The sequence below is a fragment of the Dendrobium catenatum genome, unplaced genomic scaffold, assembly GCF_001605985.2.
Source record: "Dendrobium catenatum unplaced genomic scaffold, ASM160598v2 original_scaffold_75961, whole genome shotgun sequence".
Classification (NCBI taxonomy): domain Eukaryota; kingdom Viridiplantae; phylum Streptophyta; class Magnoliopsida; order Asparagales; family Orchidaceae; genus Dendrobium; species Dendrobium catenatum.
The window spans coordinates 336,223-354,104 of NW_021394407.1; the positions used below are offsets into that span (position 1 = coordinate 336,223).

The 17,882-nt window shown below is 35.6% G+C and overlaps 1 protein-coding gene across 1 annotated transcript in view; it reads left to right on the forward strand.

The window, feature by feature from the left end:
* LOC110108313 (DNA mismatch repair protein MSH6-like) overlaps positions 1-17,882 on the forward strand; it is a 42,979-nt gene that overhangs the window by 610 nt on the left and 24,487 nt on the right. Inside the window, exons 4-8 of the mRNA XM_028691829.1 lie at positions 1,275-1,343; positions 1,439-1,522; positions 8,207-8,404; positions 8,535-9,067; positions 9,139-9,268. Of these exons, the coding sequence (XP_028547662.1) occupies positions 1,275-1,343; positions 1,439-1,522; positions 8,207-8,404; positions 8,535-9,067; positions 9,139-9,268 (1,014 nt within the window). The remainder of the gene's footprint in view (positions 1-1,274; positions 1,344-1,438; positions 1,523-8,206; positions 8,405-8,534; positions 9,068-9,138; positions 9,269-17,882) is intronic.

Sequence of the window (17,882 nt, forward strand, 5' to 3'; positions counted from 1 at the left end):
CACCTAACTTTCTTTCTATATGCCAAAATACCATTCTTAAGAGTCCTTCCAAATCTTTATTCATCCTTATTATGAGCAAATAAAAAGTAATATATTAGTTAATGAATATTAATTTAAATAGTTTTCATGGCCAAAGGCCTTATGAAGCTCTGGCAACCGCCTAATGAATCTGCTATAGTTGTGGGTCAGTTAGTTATGCTTTGATCTCTTTTTGAGGATCTCTAGTCAGCCTATGATTAACTTCCTCCTTGAATGATGCTTAAAGAACCAGTCAACAGTCACCCTTTTGAGGAAAGCAATAAAAACCACTGACATAGGGACTTTAGAAAAATAAAATTAAGTATCTAATTCACCCCCAAAGTTTGACAATGTAATTATTAATTTTTTTGAAGATTTGAAAGATGTCGAAAAAGTTTTTTGCCAAATAAATGACAATAGAAAGATGTCAAAAAATTTTCTAATTCGATGCTGTAGCCTTCTTTAAAAAAAAAAAAATCTAAATCGACACTGTAGCCTGTTGAAAAAAAAAGAAATGAGAAATTTGGAGTAAAACCAAACAAAGAATGAACAACATAGACAATAATGGATATGTTAATGAGAAAGGTAAGTTGCTCACTTGCTCATGCTAAACGAACATAGGCTTTTACATAGGCAAATGAGGTAAATCTACCCTTTTCTCTAAACCATTATAAATTGAGTTTTGAGCAAGGTTGAATGCATCCGATGGTTTCTACTCTACAAGTTGTTATGTTCCGATAGACTTGAAAGAAAAATTGCTATTGTCTAGCTTAGACATTCTTTACGAAAATTGAGACCCTAGCCACAACTTGATAAAACAATGATGTTGTGGTCAATCTTGGATAGATGTTTTTTTCTCGTATTCTGAACTGAGAAGAATAAGTTTGTACCCCATTATTTGAGAAAATGATATCGTGAGTATTATTGTAAGGCACTATATCTCTTATTATCTTTTAGTCTGTATTGGATGGCAGCCTACATAAGTAGCTTCAAGGGAAGGGAGGAGCTTATCTAATTGCATTGTTCAATGGAAGTTTCTAGAGTATTTCATGTAATTTAACTAAAGCACTAATTTATTTGAGCCTGGTTATGGTTTTGGCGAGTGCGCAGATTGATTCCAAAAATTTATAGGATATTTGTGGCACTTTTGATTTTTTTTAATGGTTTGGTTTCCTATAGCAATTGCTAGATTTATTCTAATTGCTTGTCTCTCAGCATTTAACTCTTCTCTTTTTTGTTCTTAAAATTACTCCTAGGGGGACCAACCTCACTGCGGGTTCCCTGAAAAGAACTTCTTAATGAATTTGGAAAAATTGGCCATGAAGGTGCGACTTTATGCTTGAAAATCTCTATTGAATTTTTATTTCTACTTTTTTTATCAATATGTTGATATCTTCACTTTTATGTACTTGATTTGAAGGGATATCGGGTTCTCGTTGTGGAGCAGACTGAAACACCTGAGCAGCTTGAACTTCGTCGGAAAGAAATGGGCACCAAAGATAAGGTTAGTTTTAGGCACTAGGAATTTTTTCTAATAGTTGAGTCCTATATAATCTTTATGGTGATTGCAATACTAATTCTATTTCCGAATTCCTTAATCACTATTTGATATTAGTTTTAAGATTCAATATAAGCCCATGCTAAAGAAGTTAAATTTTATGTTAAGATATGGTATGTTGATCTCAAACTTTGTGCTTTTCCAGCAGAGGCTCAGTCCCTCCCCTAGGACTCGATGTTGTTTTTTTTTGGGGTTAATGTAAGATTTAGTTATTTAGATTATAGAACTGGCTAACATTTATTGAAAATGGGCTTTTCCTAGTTGTTTATAGAGGATCAAAGAACATGATAAAAGAAATAGCAGACATTGGGTGAGTTTGAGGTGGCTGTTATTGCTTGTAAAACTCGTTGTAAAATTTTTGTAGGAAATGCTATAGGTAGAAGTTTTTGGATGAAGATGGAATATTTTTAAACAGAAAAGGTTGGGCATTGTTTGTCGGGGTTGAGGCCCCATAAAGAGCAACTCCTGTAAAGCTTTTAGGAGAAAAAGGGTTAAGAATGAATTAAATTATTTATCAAAAGATGAATAAATATTTATTTGGCTATACAAGGAAAGAGTTAGATCAAGTATGTGAGACGCCTTTTTCTTAACATATGGAGTTTCAATTACACAACCAAGTCAGAGCTACATCATTAGCCATCCACCCAAAGGAAATTCTACCAATGCACAGGTTTATGCTAGGCTCTGAAAACCTACGTACTAAGGATGAGCTTGAGGAAATTGACCTTACTCAATAATGTGGTAAACAACTGATCCGTGGAGTAGAAGGACAAAAGGTTGCTGCTGCTGTTGGAGGACCTGCTGGGCTAGAAATAGCCGTTGTTTGGGCTGTCGTAGTGCCGACTGATGGAAAACTGTGGTTGAAATAAGGGTTGCTGTTTCTTGAAAACAGTGGTTGCAATCCAGTGGTTAATGTGGCTGAAACAGTAGCAAGAAGTGGAAAACTGTTGTTCTTGAATTTCTGGGAGCTGAAACAGAAGCTAGAAGAAGTGGACAGGTGCTGCTATTGCAGGTCTTGGGCTGAGAAGAAGGGCTGGATATAGCTGCTGGAACAAAACTACTGTAAACAGCTCTTAACTGCTGGAAACAGGATCAGCAGCTAGTAACTGTTGGAACAACGGCTGAAAACAGGATCAGGTGCGGCTGAATGGTTCTTGAACTTGAGATGCTGCGGCGGCTGTTAGGAGTGCTGAATATTAATAAAAAAAAAATGGAATGAAGTAAAAAAAAAAATGGAAATAAATGAAGAGATGTTTCTCTTCAAACTTGTGATTCGACCCCACTTCATATGGTTACACTCAAATGACGTATTTGTTCGTTAATTAAATCAATAAAAAGACAGAATAGAGGAGAAACTTATGCTTATTTCAATTGCTCTATCCTGTTGGTATTAATTAATTAACTCTGTTCTTTGCCTTTAGTTATTTGGCACAAAGCTTAGCCTCTTCACTTCGAAACACGTAAGCAAATTTCCAATCATTGGCCTGCCTGCCTCACGATAGTCACCATTCAGATCTCCTTCGAAACCGCCTCCCGCTGCTTTGCCCATTCTGAGAATGCTTCCTTTGTTTCTATTGTTGAACTTAAGCCCTAGCCCGACGCTCATGATTCCTCCACGTGATGCCCTGCTTTCATCCTGCGTTTCTCACCTCAACACACACGAACGTTGGAACCCACCTGTTGCACATTGGCTTTGTTTCGATGGCTTACACCCTTGCTCGCTAGACAGATCTCTCATAACTTTCTCACGTGAGTCGTGAGCCACGCACTCCGCCTCTCCTACGCGCGAACAACCCACACAAGTCGGACCTGTATAGCGACTCTGTCTGCGTCCAATGCATGTAGTCTGCCCGATTCAACGTCAATCCGTTGAGCGCCGAGTTCGCACGCCTGCACCGCTCGTCACCATGCTCGGACTTCAGACTTGGCCTTCTGCATGATTCTCACTAGTTCGAAAATCCTTGTTTGCTTGCTATAGGTGAATTGCCTCAGATATACATGATTGTTATCTTAAAGCAAAACAATGCATCATCTTGTCCTTAGTTAATTGAATCTGCAGCCTTTGCCCACATAGATGATTACTCTAATGGACAGGAATATAAACGATTAAGTAAATCGACATGTAATTCAATTATTATTATTATTATTATTATTATTATCATTATTTATATTTATATATTAAAAAAATAACAGGTATTCACCAATTCCAAGACACGCGCCATGATTTTAATCCGGGCAGATGGTTTCAGATTTGAATGCCTCATGCCCTTGATATCTGATCTGGGCGAGATAAATATCAAAACTGAAGGCTCTATGCTGTTGATCTTTGATTTGGGTAGAATGACTTAAAATTCAAAGAACTCGCGCCGTTGATCTTTGATTGGGGCAAGAAGAGATAACGACAAATGTCGTCCCTACCTCCCCGCAAGGGGAGGGGATGCTATGAGGTTGCCGAAATCAATCTAGAAAACTAAGCAACTGAAAAATACAGTCTATTGTCAAGCTAGCAAACAACTGCTGTCAAATCTACCAACAAACAAAATATAACATGCAACTTCTAAGGGAATCGTAAGACCTGTCAAAACAAAACTATCAGGCATCTTGATAGGAAATACTTGATTTCAAGTAGTTCCTAACCAAAGTCTGAAGCAATTCGTGATAACTCCTGCTGTTTACAGCAAGAAAACAGTAAAATCTGGACCAAAACAGAGAAAAAACTGAGAGAAAAATGGAGAAAAACTTGCCCAAACAATTGTACTTTACTAGTAGATGAAAGAAAACTTGCAAAGATACAAAGATCCTCTATTCGAGAGGAGGATCTATCACACTCTCCCAATCTCTAGAATTCGTTCTAGAGCCCAAGCCTCCAAGAAAACCTTAATTGAAATCAAACAAAACATGAAAAACTCCCTAATTCCCTCATCCCCTTTAATACAAGATATTTCCTATTTTAATTTCCCTCCCAAAACCCCATTTCCCCACTCTGTTTGAACATTCAAAACCTTTGGAGAAGTGGGGCCCGCCCACATTAAGCAATGCCATTTAAAGGAGGCGGAAGTCTCCGCCTCCTATAAACCAGCGGCTGGTTCTGCCGCTGGTTCTGGGACGGTTCACAGAGAACCGGTCTAACACATCTTAATCTAAAGGATTAGGTTGAAAAATCCATCTTCAGGCATAATCCAAAAGAAGTTGTAAGACCTGTTATTTGAGAGAAACCCCTATGAGAAATATTAAACTCTCAAATTAAATATGAACCTATGGGCATCTTAGCTTATAAGACTAAATTATAAGACTCATAGGCGGGCTACTTCTAATAGAAGCCGTAAGACCCGCTTTACGGGCTACTTTAAATGAAAGACATAAATCCCGAGCCAAATTTAAACACCCGGGCTATTTTCAATGAAAGTCGTAAGTCTCAATCTAAATTTAAATACATGGGTTACTTCTAAAAGAAGCCGTAAGACCCGCTTCAATTAAAACTTCTGGGTAGCTTCTAAATGAAGTTATAAATCTCAAATCAAATTAATTTTTAGGCATTCTAATAGATGTAAACCCCATAACCCCAATAAAACTAAAATCTACCTCTAATGATCAATCTACTTAGGATCTCTAAGAGGAGGTACCCATGGCTGCTAATCAAATTCCTTGGACACTATGGTCAATGATTGTTAGTGTTGGTAGATTGAAACCTACGGTATATTTGGGATGATGAAACCATGAGATCTTGATCGGGTTTACCTCCATTTTGCCTCACAATTGTGACTAAAACAACTAATTGTTCATCCTTAATTGAGAGTTCTCTCTTATGCATTAAGAGGGATAATTAAGTATGAGTGCTTGCTCTCATGGGAAATAAGAACCCATATTTAATTAAACCCTGCCACTACCCTCAGGAGAAATGTGGTTAACTACAATCTGACTTAGGAGGAATAGAATCATATGTTTGCAAAGCGGGATTCATGTCGACGCGTCGTTTTTCTTGAGCCCACTAGAAGGCTGAAGGCAGGGTGCTGAAAGAACTCTCCAGAACGTTTCTTAGAGGCTGTTTGCTGGAGGAAATTTGAGGCCCTAGGAAGATGAGACATGCATAATTTGATTGTTTGACCGTGGGAAAAGAAGAGGAACAACTGAGAGAAGAAACCTCTTGCAATGGCATGAGGTCTGTCTCAATGAGAGTGCTATTGATGTGCTTCTTGATCCATATCAAGAAGGGGAAAACACCTTACGAGTAGGTGTAGAATCCTTAGAGAAGAAGGAAAGGGAATAGAGACTATAAATGGGGAAGCCATAATTTTAGTCATTCCGTAAGTCTTTCATTATAATAAGAGAGTAGTGGGTAGATCAAATGTTCAATATAGAATCTGTCTTCCTAAAATAAAACAAAAAATAGAATAAAAGAAATAAACTAGTGCTTTATGATATATGTGGACCCATTTGTCATTTATGCCTTGTGAAATATGTTTGTACGTTCTTCGTTGGTAGGCTTCATAGTTGTTGATTGTCCTGTCATATTTGTAGCCCATGATTTGTATATGATTTTTAGATCCAATCTTATATTATGTCATGAGAGTAAATACAACATTCCTGATTAACAACATCCGATAAATATTGCAACATGAACTTGATAATCAATAATAAAATAGAACATATCAAGTTAGTACATAAACAAGAATGAATTTTAGAAAGGAAAATTAGATTGGGCCTATTTAAACTAGGATGTCTGGATTATGTATATGACAGAAGAGTATATTGAGAACAGGTAAAGAAAAGTACTTTTTTTTCTCAGTACCAAGTGAATCTCTTTGGATGAGTTGATGAGAAGCCGAAAGCTGGTTAAACCACTTTGATCTTTGAACATCTAAAAGGACTATCCCTAGGTGTAACTATAGGTCTTGCAAAGTTTGATGCAAAGTTTTGTCAATAATCACTGCTTTAATAAACTATTGTCAAGTCCTTACGAAACTACATACTGAACAACATCCAAATGAGACATGTTTTTTTAAGAACTCAAAGATTAAAAAACTAAATTTCTTATGTCAAATTAGAAGAAAAGACAAAAGAAATATAAACAATTAGATCTATGCTTTTCAAGAAATTTTTATAAGGTTTTACCAAGAATATTTGTGGCTTGTTAAAAGAGTGTAGGTAGTTGGAATGCAAATAATTAGTGCGAGAAGGAATGTTAGTGGACACAATAGGTTGCGAGAGCTTTTTGGCCCGAGCTTGTGCTGAATAAAGCCACATAAAACTAAATACATCGAACCTCTAATACGGAATCTCCAAAGAAAGCCTCAGAGAGCACTACATTGGGGTTGCATGAAAGTCTTTGGAGAAGTACCTTGGAGATTCATTATGTTTCCTTTGGTGTTGAACTCTTCTCTCATCAGAGATGATGGGAATCGCAATATGGATGGTTCAAGGGAAGCAAGGCTATGTCATGAGATTATAGGCATGCATCCATATGTAATTTCATAAACTGTAAGGGGAAAGTTGGTAAATTATTCATTCTAAAAGCTTGAAAGAGTTGGCGAGAAGCTTGGAAACTGAAGGGAGAGATGGGCTTCCATGAGTCTATTCTTATTGGAGAATGACTAAAAGTGCACTTCAAATGTTGTTAGCCAAACAACCATAAATTGAGGTGTGGCAGTGGTTTGAAAGACAAAGTTGAGAACTACCCTAAACATGCCCATAGGGTAAGTTGATGTGGATGTCAGAATTTCCAGAGGCTTGATTAAATGTTATTTATAAATTTGATTTTGGGATTTAACATAACTAAAGCTTTGGATTCCAGGTTAGTTTTTCTTGTATACATGGGTTTCCACATATAATTTCAAATTCTTCGGACTTTAAATGATTTTTTTTTGAACTTAGGACTTTATGCAAGCCATCCATATTGTCATGTTCTTTTACTATAGGTTTCCTTGGAGCTTGAACTTTAGGGCCTTGAATTATGTTTTGCTTTAGGTTCCTCTAGGCTTCCTATTTGCCTTTGGGCAATCTGGAACTTGTTTGGCTTATATTAATCATAGGTCTATATGAATTGTTGAAGAAATCCGCAAGTTAATATTTATGTTTTGGATGATCTGCGTGAAATCTGTATGCAGATAAAAGGGACCTATTATTAAATGTGAAGTTGAGGAGGATTTGTAGCTAAATCTATTTCTAGGGATGAACATATGGAGAAATCATATTTGACAGCTTACAGTTTGAACTTTAACAGTATGTAAGTAGTGTAAACTGTATTCTTCCAGAGAAGAACATTCTTCTGAACTCGTCCTTGATGGTGTATGCACTGGCCTGACCATGTCATGCTTGTTCTTTTCTCACTACTTGAATTAGCTTTTGTGATGCTTATTTAATGCGTGTCTAGGTTTTGGAGTTTCGTTTTTTGTTTTGAAACTGCTAAAGCTTATTATGTGGTTGGTGTGAAATCTATCCTCATGGTCTACTGCATCCAAGACATGAAATGACATTTTTCAAGTTTTCTGAATGGTTTATTTAACCTTTTAGCACTATATAAGCTTTCTTTTAGTCACTTTTATGAATTCGCTTTCCAGTCCATCAGATAGATACTAGCCTTGTTTTATATTATTTAGCTGAATCCTGATGACGTTTTTCTGCTTTCTGAAGGTTGTTAAGCGAGAAATTTGTGCTGTTGTCACTAAGGGAACACTTGTTGAGGGGGAGAAATTGTTAACACGTCCAGATGCTTCTTACTTGATGTCAGTCACTGAAAAAAGCCAAAAATTTGATGAGCACAATACGCAAGGCACAGTGCTTGGCATTTGTGTTGTGGATGTTTCAACCAGCAAATTCATGTTGGGACAGGTTTGTGATTATTATGTTAACTTAAAGTGGTTGAACTAGCATGCATAAGCATTAAAATAATTGTTTCAATGCATTGAAAGATTTGGGTCAATTCTAGTGTTCTCATGTTTTCCATTTTTGTATGGATTAGTTTGAAGATAATTTCGAGAGGGACTGCTTATGTTCAATATTATCAGAATTGAGGCCTGTTGAGATTATAAAGCCTTCTAAGGTGCTCAGTACTGCAACTGAAAGAGTTCTCAAGCACAATAGTAGAAATCCTCTAGTGAATGATTTGGTTCCTTCCTCAGAATTTTGGAATGCTGAAAAAACAATTTTGGAAATCAAGAAAATTTATAGCCCATCAAAACATTCTGGAAAATCAGGGATGATGGATGATGTTGATGGTGTACATAACCTGGGAGACTATCCTGGACTTCCTTGCATTTTATTAGAGCTTGATAGTGCAGGGCAAAATGGAAGCTTTGCTCTTTCTGCTTTGGGAGGGTGCCTCTTTTATCTAAGGCAAGCTTTTCTGGATGAAACTCTGCTCAAGTGTGCTAAATTTGACGCACTTCAATGCGTGGGCTCTCTCGGACGAGTTCAAAAGCCATATATGATACTTGATGCTCCTGCTCTTGAGAACCTTGAGATTCTGGAGAACAGAAATGGAAACCCTGCAGGGTGACTACAAATTGAAATTACTTTTTTGTTTTGGTAAAATAAGTCGCTAATATGATTTTTTTTTAATACAGAACACTATATGCTCAATTAGATAATTGTGTGACGGCATTTGGCAAAAGGTTGCTTAAAAGCTGGCTTGCAAGGCCACTCTATGACCCTGGCTCCATCCTGGCTCGCCAGGATGCAGTTTCAGGTTTCAAGGTTTGTCTTAGTGACTCTTTATCCTACATCACAAAGGCAATGGGCATGTTTAGCATACTATCTTATTTACTGTTTGTTAATTATAGTTGTAACGAAGTTTCATTATATTGTTAGACTTGGACTTATGTTCAATGGCTTTGACCTCTAAAGAGTGTTTTGGGTAAATTGTAGATATGTTTCTCATGTTTGTAATACGATTTAGGTACTTACTAGATGTTTCAAACCCACCACTTAAGTGCGCCTACCATGTTTATGGTAATCAATAGTTAGATATTTTCTATCAATTATTTCATTATGGGTCATCTTTGACTGTTTTTACTCTATAAATGAGGCAAGCAAGTCCCTTGCCATTTGGAAATTTGCAATGTAGATCTCCTTGTTCTTTCTCCGAAATGTACCTTCTCTTCCCCAAGAACTAACCCAACCTCCTATGAATTAGGGTAATGGTGTTGAACAAAAAAAAGGGTAACATTGGGAAGGTGCGGCTGACTGACCAACCATTATTCTTCTTCTATCCTTGCATCCCTCATAACTGCCCTCTTCTAATCCTCCCATCATTTGTGTGATAAAATGATAATGCTAAGAATGTGTAGTGTAATCATGAAGCATGGAAATGATTGTATTATACAAATGAGGTTAGTAGCATCTAATGAGAGTTAGTTAAAAATAAACTTAGGTGATTTGGGCATGTATGATGGATCATATAAGATGCACCTATAAGATGAACATATGAGATTAATTTGGGAGAATTATGAAGGAAAAATTACTCCAAAGGTAATATGACTATAAGCAATGCAAATTGTTTGATAGGCTTCTTGGAGGCTAAGAAGTGAGGTAGATACCTTTAGAGTAGGTGCAGACTCCCAAGAGGAAAATAGAAGAGAGGCAAAGAAAGAGAGGAAACTAGTAATTTTCATTCATGCTATTTGATTACAATAGGGGCTATTTCTACTATTTAGCTATACCAAGCTTACAAAATAGACAGAATCTACCTAATACATACCTTAAAATTAAATAGATAGACTTAGTCTACCTTACTAAAAGAACAAAATAAAGTAAAGCTCATTACTATTTATTTACAACAAGGGCTATTTCTACTATTTAGGTAGATCAAGTTTACAAGATAGACATAATCTACCTAATACGTACCTTAAAATTAAATAGATAGATGATAGGAAACACTTGGATTTCCAAGTGTTTCACACCAAAACCAAGAGGATCCAAAGGAAAAACTGCTGTCCACAGCAGTAAAACAGCCAACTGCACAAATCCCTGAGAGAAAACGTAGGAGAAAACGTAGGAAAAACACTGCAAACACTTTTATTTCGATGACGGACGAAAAGCACTTGCAAGATACAGCTTTCCTTCAATTCGAGAGGAAGGAAAAACTCTCCAAAAGATCTCCGGCGAAGCCAAGAGCCCAAGACACCAAAACCTAGATCTCAAAACAATTCAAATTCAAGATACCCCGCCAATCCCCCCAAAACTCCTAATTATACAAATTAATCATAAAGGACAGTAATGGACTTCCTAAAACAGCCTCTCATTCAAAAATTTCCCTCCCCCCGTGCGTTTTAGCCGCTGTTTGGGCCCCGCTCCTGCGCGCGTTCCGCCTGGTTCCGCCCGACCTTGGGCCGTCGGGTGTAGAACCGGACCGGTCCAGGCGTAACAATAGACTTGGTCTACCTTACTAAAAGAACAAAATAAAGTAAAGCTCATTACATATTTGTAGATTACTTTTTTATGTTACCAATCTCGGCTATTTTGGAATTCTTCTTCTTCTTTAGTAGACTCTGATGATTGTTGGTTGTTCATTCATGTTAGTAGTCCATTCTCCACAATTTGCTTGTACCATTTTAGGACCCAATGAAATATATTGATGTTTAACACTCCAGTCGCCATGAAGAACAATATTGTCCTCAAGGTTGAGAGAAGCAAAGGATGAAGAGAGTGCTACAAAATTTGCTCATGTGACATCCTTTGGTGTATTTAATTTCCATTGCAACAAGACTTGATAGTTAGATTGGCCACGAAGCTTTATCATGTGGGATCCTAAAATGATATAAGGAACAAAGAGTGGTTGATCATTAGAAGGAAGGGTTAGGAAGTAGGCCACTGGGCTAATGGTCTCTTGAATTAGAAAATGTCCAAAATATTATTTAGCTAATTTGGAATGTGTTCTGCAGACAATAAGATTTTGCTTGAATAGTTGTTGTTTAATCTGACTAGATCTCTTATTGAGAATTACAAATCCCTTCAATGACAATCTATCATTAATTTCACGCTGTTATGAGCTTGCGACATATTCTAACGAAGGTGTTGTAAAAGGGTGTCATAGTTTATTAATAAGGCGCTACAACATAAATGTCAGAAGTACCATAAAGATATGGGGGCATTGATGTGGGTAATCGACCATATAGAGCCTGCAAAGAGGTCATTTGAATAGCCATATGAAGGGAAATGTTATAGTAATGTTCAATCCAATAAAGAAACGTGGACCATAATCGAGTAGTACTTGATGTAAATGCTTGAAGTTATTGTTCTAAACAACGATTGTGGACCTCAGTTTGTGTGTGATATGTAGTGCTATAGTGAAGAGTGGTGCCACTCAAGGCAAAAATACGACACCAAAAGTGACTTAAGAAAATGTTGTCGCGGTCAGAGACAATTGTTCCAGGGAAGCCATATAATTTAACTACGATATTGGTGAAAAGTTCAGCTACTCGAGAGACGGATTAATTAGGTTGTAATAGGCCAAAATAAGCATATTTGAGCAAATGATCAATTACCATTAAAATTGTGGTGTACCCTTTTGAGTTAGGTAGGTCAATAATGAAATCCATAGATAAATCTTCCCAAATTTGTAATGGAATGGGTAAAGGAGTTAATAGACCGGCGTGAGGCAAGGTAGAAATTTTAATTTCTTGACATGTAAGACAATTATTAACGAAATTAGTGACATTTTATATAGCCCAGGCTAATAAAAAGTTGTAGAGATTCGTTTAATGGTTTTGAGAATACCCTGGTGGCCAACAAGTGAGAATCTAATTTTTTAAAGAAGATTTACTGATATAAATTCAACCTTAAATATAGAGAATATTGTCTCGAATTTGGTAATATGAAGGAGAGAGTTCACTTTTTGATAGTTGGGAAGTGAGTCGAAGGATATCAGGAGATGTAAGAGCTTCATTCTTTAAATCATTGATTAATGAAAAAGAGAAATTGGTGAGTGTGGAGGGTGAAAATAAGGCACATGGAAAAGGAACTATCTCTTTAGGTAATCGAGACTATGATTTAGCAATTATATTTTATTTACTTCGTTTATACTCAATGGAGAATTTAAAGTCTAAGAGTTTGCATCTTTGTTTGGTGTTTGAATGATTTGTGTTTGAAGAATTCCAAGACTTTTATGATATGTGCGAATAATGAACTCAATGCCTAATAGGATTGATGCCATTTGCAAATGGCCTTAGTGAGGACATACAATTCTTTCAAGTAAGTAGAAAATTGGGCTAGCTGAGTGTTCAGTTTTTTGCTGAAGAAAGTTATAGGATAATTGTTTTGTAGCAAAAAAGCTCCAATACCAATGTTTGAAGCATCGATTTTTAATAATAAATTATTTGAAAGATCTGGTAAAGATAAAGCAGGGGATGTGGTCATGACTATCTTGAGGTTGTTAATGGCAGTAGAAGCAGAGTCATTCCATTTGAAAGAGTTTTTCTTGAGTAAATCAGTTGAAGGGGATGCAATATATGCATAATTTGGGATAAAGCAACGATAATAGCTTGTTAAACCCGAAAAGGAGTACATATATTTTAAAGAGGTTGGACTTGGTAAGTAGTATTTGATGGAGAATTGACAAGTGGAATTTATTTAATTTAAGAACTAGCTTGTTTGTAGTTAAACATTGAAATACAAGGAGGAGGTGATCAACATGAAGTTCTAGAGTAGGATTATATATGAGGATATCATAAAACAAATAATGGCAAATTTTCGAAGTAAAGATAAAAAAATTTAGTTTATTAAGGCTTGAAAGGTAGAGGGGGCAAGATCAGTATTTAGATGATGAGGTTGAATAATGAAGAACGGGGTGGTTGAGAAATTAGGGTTCACAATTGGTTGAAAGAAATGAGATTGGAGGATAATTGTAGTTCGCTTGAAACCATAAGTGGTTGATTTTGATAATTAAATTGCATAGTCAAATCACGATATTTATGTAAAATTGGTCCTAAGGATTGTAGCCAATGCATACCCAGGACAACATCGGCCCCATGGATGGACAGGACGAATAAATCTAAGGTGACATGTAGTCTTGCATAATAATTATGACATTGGGGTATTTAGCCGTGGAAAATAGTAAATTATTATTCCCTACTGAAACTTTAAATTGGCTGATGAGTTGAGATGTAAAAGCAAGCTGGTGGATAAGATTGACTTGAATAAAATTATGGATAAAACTATCAATTAAAAAATGAACCTTTTGATTATTAATAGAGCCATTTAAACGAAAAGAATGGGGATTAAATTGTTTATCTAAGACATTTAAACTAATTTCATATGAAAGATCATGGTTATCATCAATATCAAGAGAGGAGGGAGGGGACTCTATACATTCACTATCGTCAGTGCCAAATAATAAGTATAATACATTAGGGCAGCGATGTTGGGATCCAAATTTTGCATCACAATTTAAACCAAGGCCTTTTTCATGTCTATGTTTAAATTCAACAGGAGAGTTTGCGAATTGGGAGTTTAGAAAGTTTATGGATGGTGAGAGAATGTTAGGCCAAATGAGTGGGATTGAGGTAGGATGGAGGGAGATAGGTAGGAGGTGTAATCTTGGTAGATGGATTAGAAGGATTTGATTTATGCTAATTTGAGGATGGGGTAAAAAAGAAGCCTTGAATTTTTTATTCATGACATCTAGCAAATTCCATTGTATCCAAAAGAGAAGTAGGACGAGAAAGTAATAGCTCATGTCGTGATTCTTTCTTAAGTCTGGAAATTAAATAACTAATAAGGATAAACTCCAATAGATTAAGAACTTTAAATGCAAGATTTTCAAAAGTTGTTTGTTAATCTGGAGCAAAAGTTTGTTGGGTAATCTTGAAAGATTCTCATATAAATCCTCATAAGAAGAAAGACCAATTCGGTGTTGTAAAGATAAAATAAAACCAGACTAAGAAAGAAATTAACCTTTTATCCTAATTCATTGATACCATGTAATGGGACCTTCAAAATGAAAAGAAGCAATTCTAACACAATGAAAATTAGGAGTATTATGAAAATCGAAGTATTCTTGTATTTTTAAGATCCATGTTTTAACTTCAGATCCGTTAAATGATGAAGTTCAATTTTCATAGTTTTAATATAAGAAAAACATGGAGAAATGGGGATCGATTGTGAATTAGGAAAGGGGTCGGTAGATCCAATAATACCGACGGAGGAAGTAGGATCTTGATTGCGAAGGGAAAATGGCCGGCAGCGCATAAGTTGTGAAGACACTTATCAACGAAATCCACAAAGGTTTAAAATTGTTGGATGGAGGCGCAAATGGAATTGAATTGAACATCGAGTTGTTGGAGAGATTTTTGGATTTGGACAAGTTGCAAGTCATGATTACTTTGCATTGAACGTAAAGCTTCTGCCAAATCAATATGCTTCATGTTGAATTTTAGAAAGATGACATTCTTTGATACAAGAATTGGTACCTGTACTAAATTAAAATGAGAAAAATGGGTAGAATAAAAAAATCAGCAAAGAATGAGAAAAAGGAGAACCTGATGGAAATTGTAAAAAATATTGTTCATTTGTAAGCAAAAAAATAGGTTGCCGTAAAATCTTGAATCCTTGTATGTTGTTAAAGTTTGTAGTAAAAAAACAATGGGAGGACTGTTGGAAGGATCTTGCATATCTTGGCAATTGGTGGAAATGAGGTGGCTGATGCAAGCTTGCAGGTATGGAGTTGATGCGAGCAAAAATTCCTGGGGAGAGCCCCCCCCCCCCATAGGGCTTTGCCTATGGGATTGTTGTTACCTCAGAATAATAAGACCCACTCAACCAAATATTGAGTGGGGGACATGCTCTGTTAAATAATTTGTAACAATTTTATTATTGAGTTGCCATAAGGAATCTGATTTACCATCTCTTCGGGGTAGTATAGTGTCAAGTTCTTATGCCGTACTCGATGTTATAAAATATGCAATCTGTGTCAGGATTAAAATAAAAATTTCCAACATATATATATATATATATATATATATTATATATATATATATATATATTAATATATATATATATATATATATATATATATATACATGCATGAGAAAATGTCTTTTACTAATTTGTATACATGTGATAAATGAATGAAATAATAAATAATATTAATATACACATTAAAATTATAAAAAGGAAATGTGCATCATGCAATATATGGAGTTCATCCTCTTATGAACTAACTGGGGAATGCAACATACCCGTGATTTAAATGGAAAGAAATGAAATATTATTGTACCTTTATTTGTTACAAAATTTAAGACGACACTCCTAATAATAAATTATAAAATGTATGTAATAAAGATAGATAATAAAAAAATAATTTAAAAAAGGATTTAAATAAATAAAAAAAAAATCTAATAAATTATTTTTACAAAAAAAAAATAAAATAAATTCTGTCAATTTTGTTTAAAAATATAATTTTTAAATATAAAATTTAAAAAATTTTTTTAATTAAAAAAAGGGAAAATGAATATGAAAATGGAAAAGTAATAAATGAAATAGAAATAAATAATTTATTTGAAAGGCATAGAATAAGAATCTACAATATATGAATGTTATTTAAATGTTAACTGTATAAGAAAGTCAAAGAAACATGATTGATTTTATGTATGTTTAGCTGCTTTATTATAAACAGTGGTTATCCACTGAGTTTATTATGGAAACCACTGTTAAATTTAAAATTCATATAAATATTATGAGAAATAAATGGCTGAAAGAGAAGAATTCGTCTATAGAAAAAGGAGATAAAATGAAGATAAGAAAGAATTGGTTTTATGTATGCGTTCAATTTGAAAATTTGTTTTAGTAGCTCTTAAGTTATTTGTGGAATGTTAGTTTTTAACAATTTTATGCTATAGAAAGAAAATGTATTCATTGTCCGACCGTTTGTTCCCGTCTCATTAATTGGAGCCTCCGGGCTGGGTAATGACACTGAAAGTCCTGTCCAGATCAGTTCTTGGAGGCTTAGATGGGGAAGTTCAGAGGGATTGTGGTATGGATGGAAACATGGTTGGATGAAGTGAACGAGAGGCAGTAGGTGGAAGAACTTGAGTGCTGGACCCGTGGGAAAGGAAAGAACTATTGAGAGAAGAACCTCTTGCAATGACATGAGGTTAGTGCAACAAGAGCACCATTGATAGGCTTCTTGAAGGCCAATAAGTGGAGGCATCTTTAAAGTAGATGTCCCAAGAGGAAAATAGAAGATAGGGAAAGAAAGAGAGGAAATTAGATATTTGCATTCATGCTATTTGGTTATAATAGGGGCTATTTATACTACTTAGGTAATCAAGATTTACAAGATAGATATAATCTACCTAATACATACCTTAAAAATAAAATAGATAGACGTGGTCTACCTTAGTACTACAATAACAACAACAATCCTTTATCCCACTATGTGGGGTTGGCTACACGAATCCTTTTTTCTCCATCGTGTCTTGTTAAGAGTCTCAAATTCTCGTCTAAATCTAATAAAGAAGGTCATTTCTATTTGTAGACTACTTTATATTACAATTTTGGCTATTTGGAGTTCTTCTTCTTTAGTAGACTTTGATGAGTTTTAGTTGGTCCTTCATATGTGTTTAGCCATTCTTTCACATTTGCTTGTGCCATTTTAGGATCCAATGAAATATTTTGATGTTTAATAATAGTTTTACTCAAAAATAGATTTAAAACTTCATGCGATACTTGATGGGAATGAATGGATAATAACGATTCATAAAGCCAAACTTAAATAGTTGAGATAAGGTGATTGACGATGATGATAATATATATATTGTTTCTCTACCCCTCCTAACCTTCCTCTTTTTTTAAAGCAAAAGAAGATAGGCTTTGACTCATCCCTTGCTCTCTCTTGTAGGCCTCCTAACCAAGTTGTGTTCCCCTACATTTTTGGATGTGGTGATGGAGTCAATAAAATTTTCTTCAGTGGGCACTACTAAAATAAGGACTGAAAGTTCGTTAGGGATGTTAGCCCTTATGAACTAGTCCTGAGGCTAACCAAGAGGGGGGGGGGGGGGGGGTGAATTGGTATTTTTTAAAACTTTTTACGATCAAAACACAAAACTAAAACTAAAACAATTCACCACAAAATAACAAGTGCGGAAATTAAATGCGTAAGTAGAAACAAAGAAAGAACACACCGGATTTATAGTGGTTCGGTCAAACCGTGACCTACGTCCACTCCTCCGAGGCACCCTCCGAGTATTGCAGTAACTAAGTGTCTCTCCTTTAGCTCCCATAGCTAGGCGGAGAGGCCTTTACAACATAATCCTTTTCACCAACCCCGATGCGGCAGAGAACCGACTCATTTTGCTTCCTCCTGAAGCGGGCA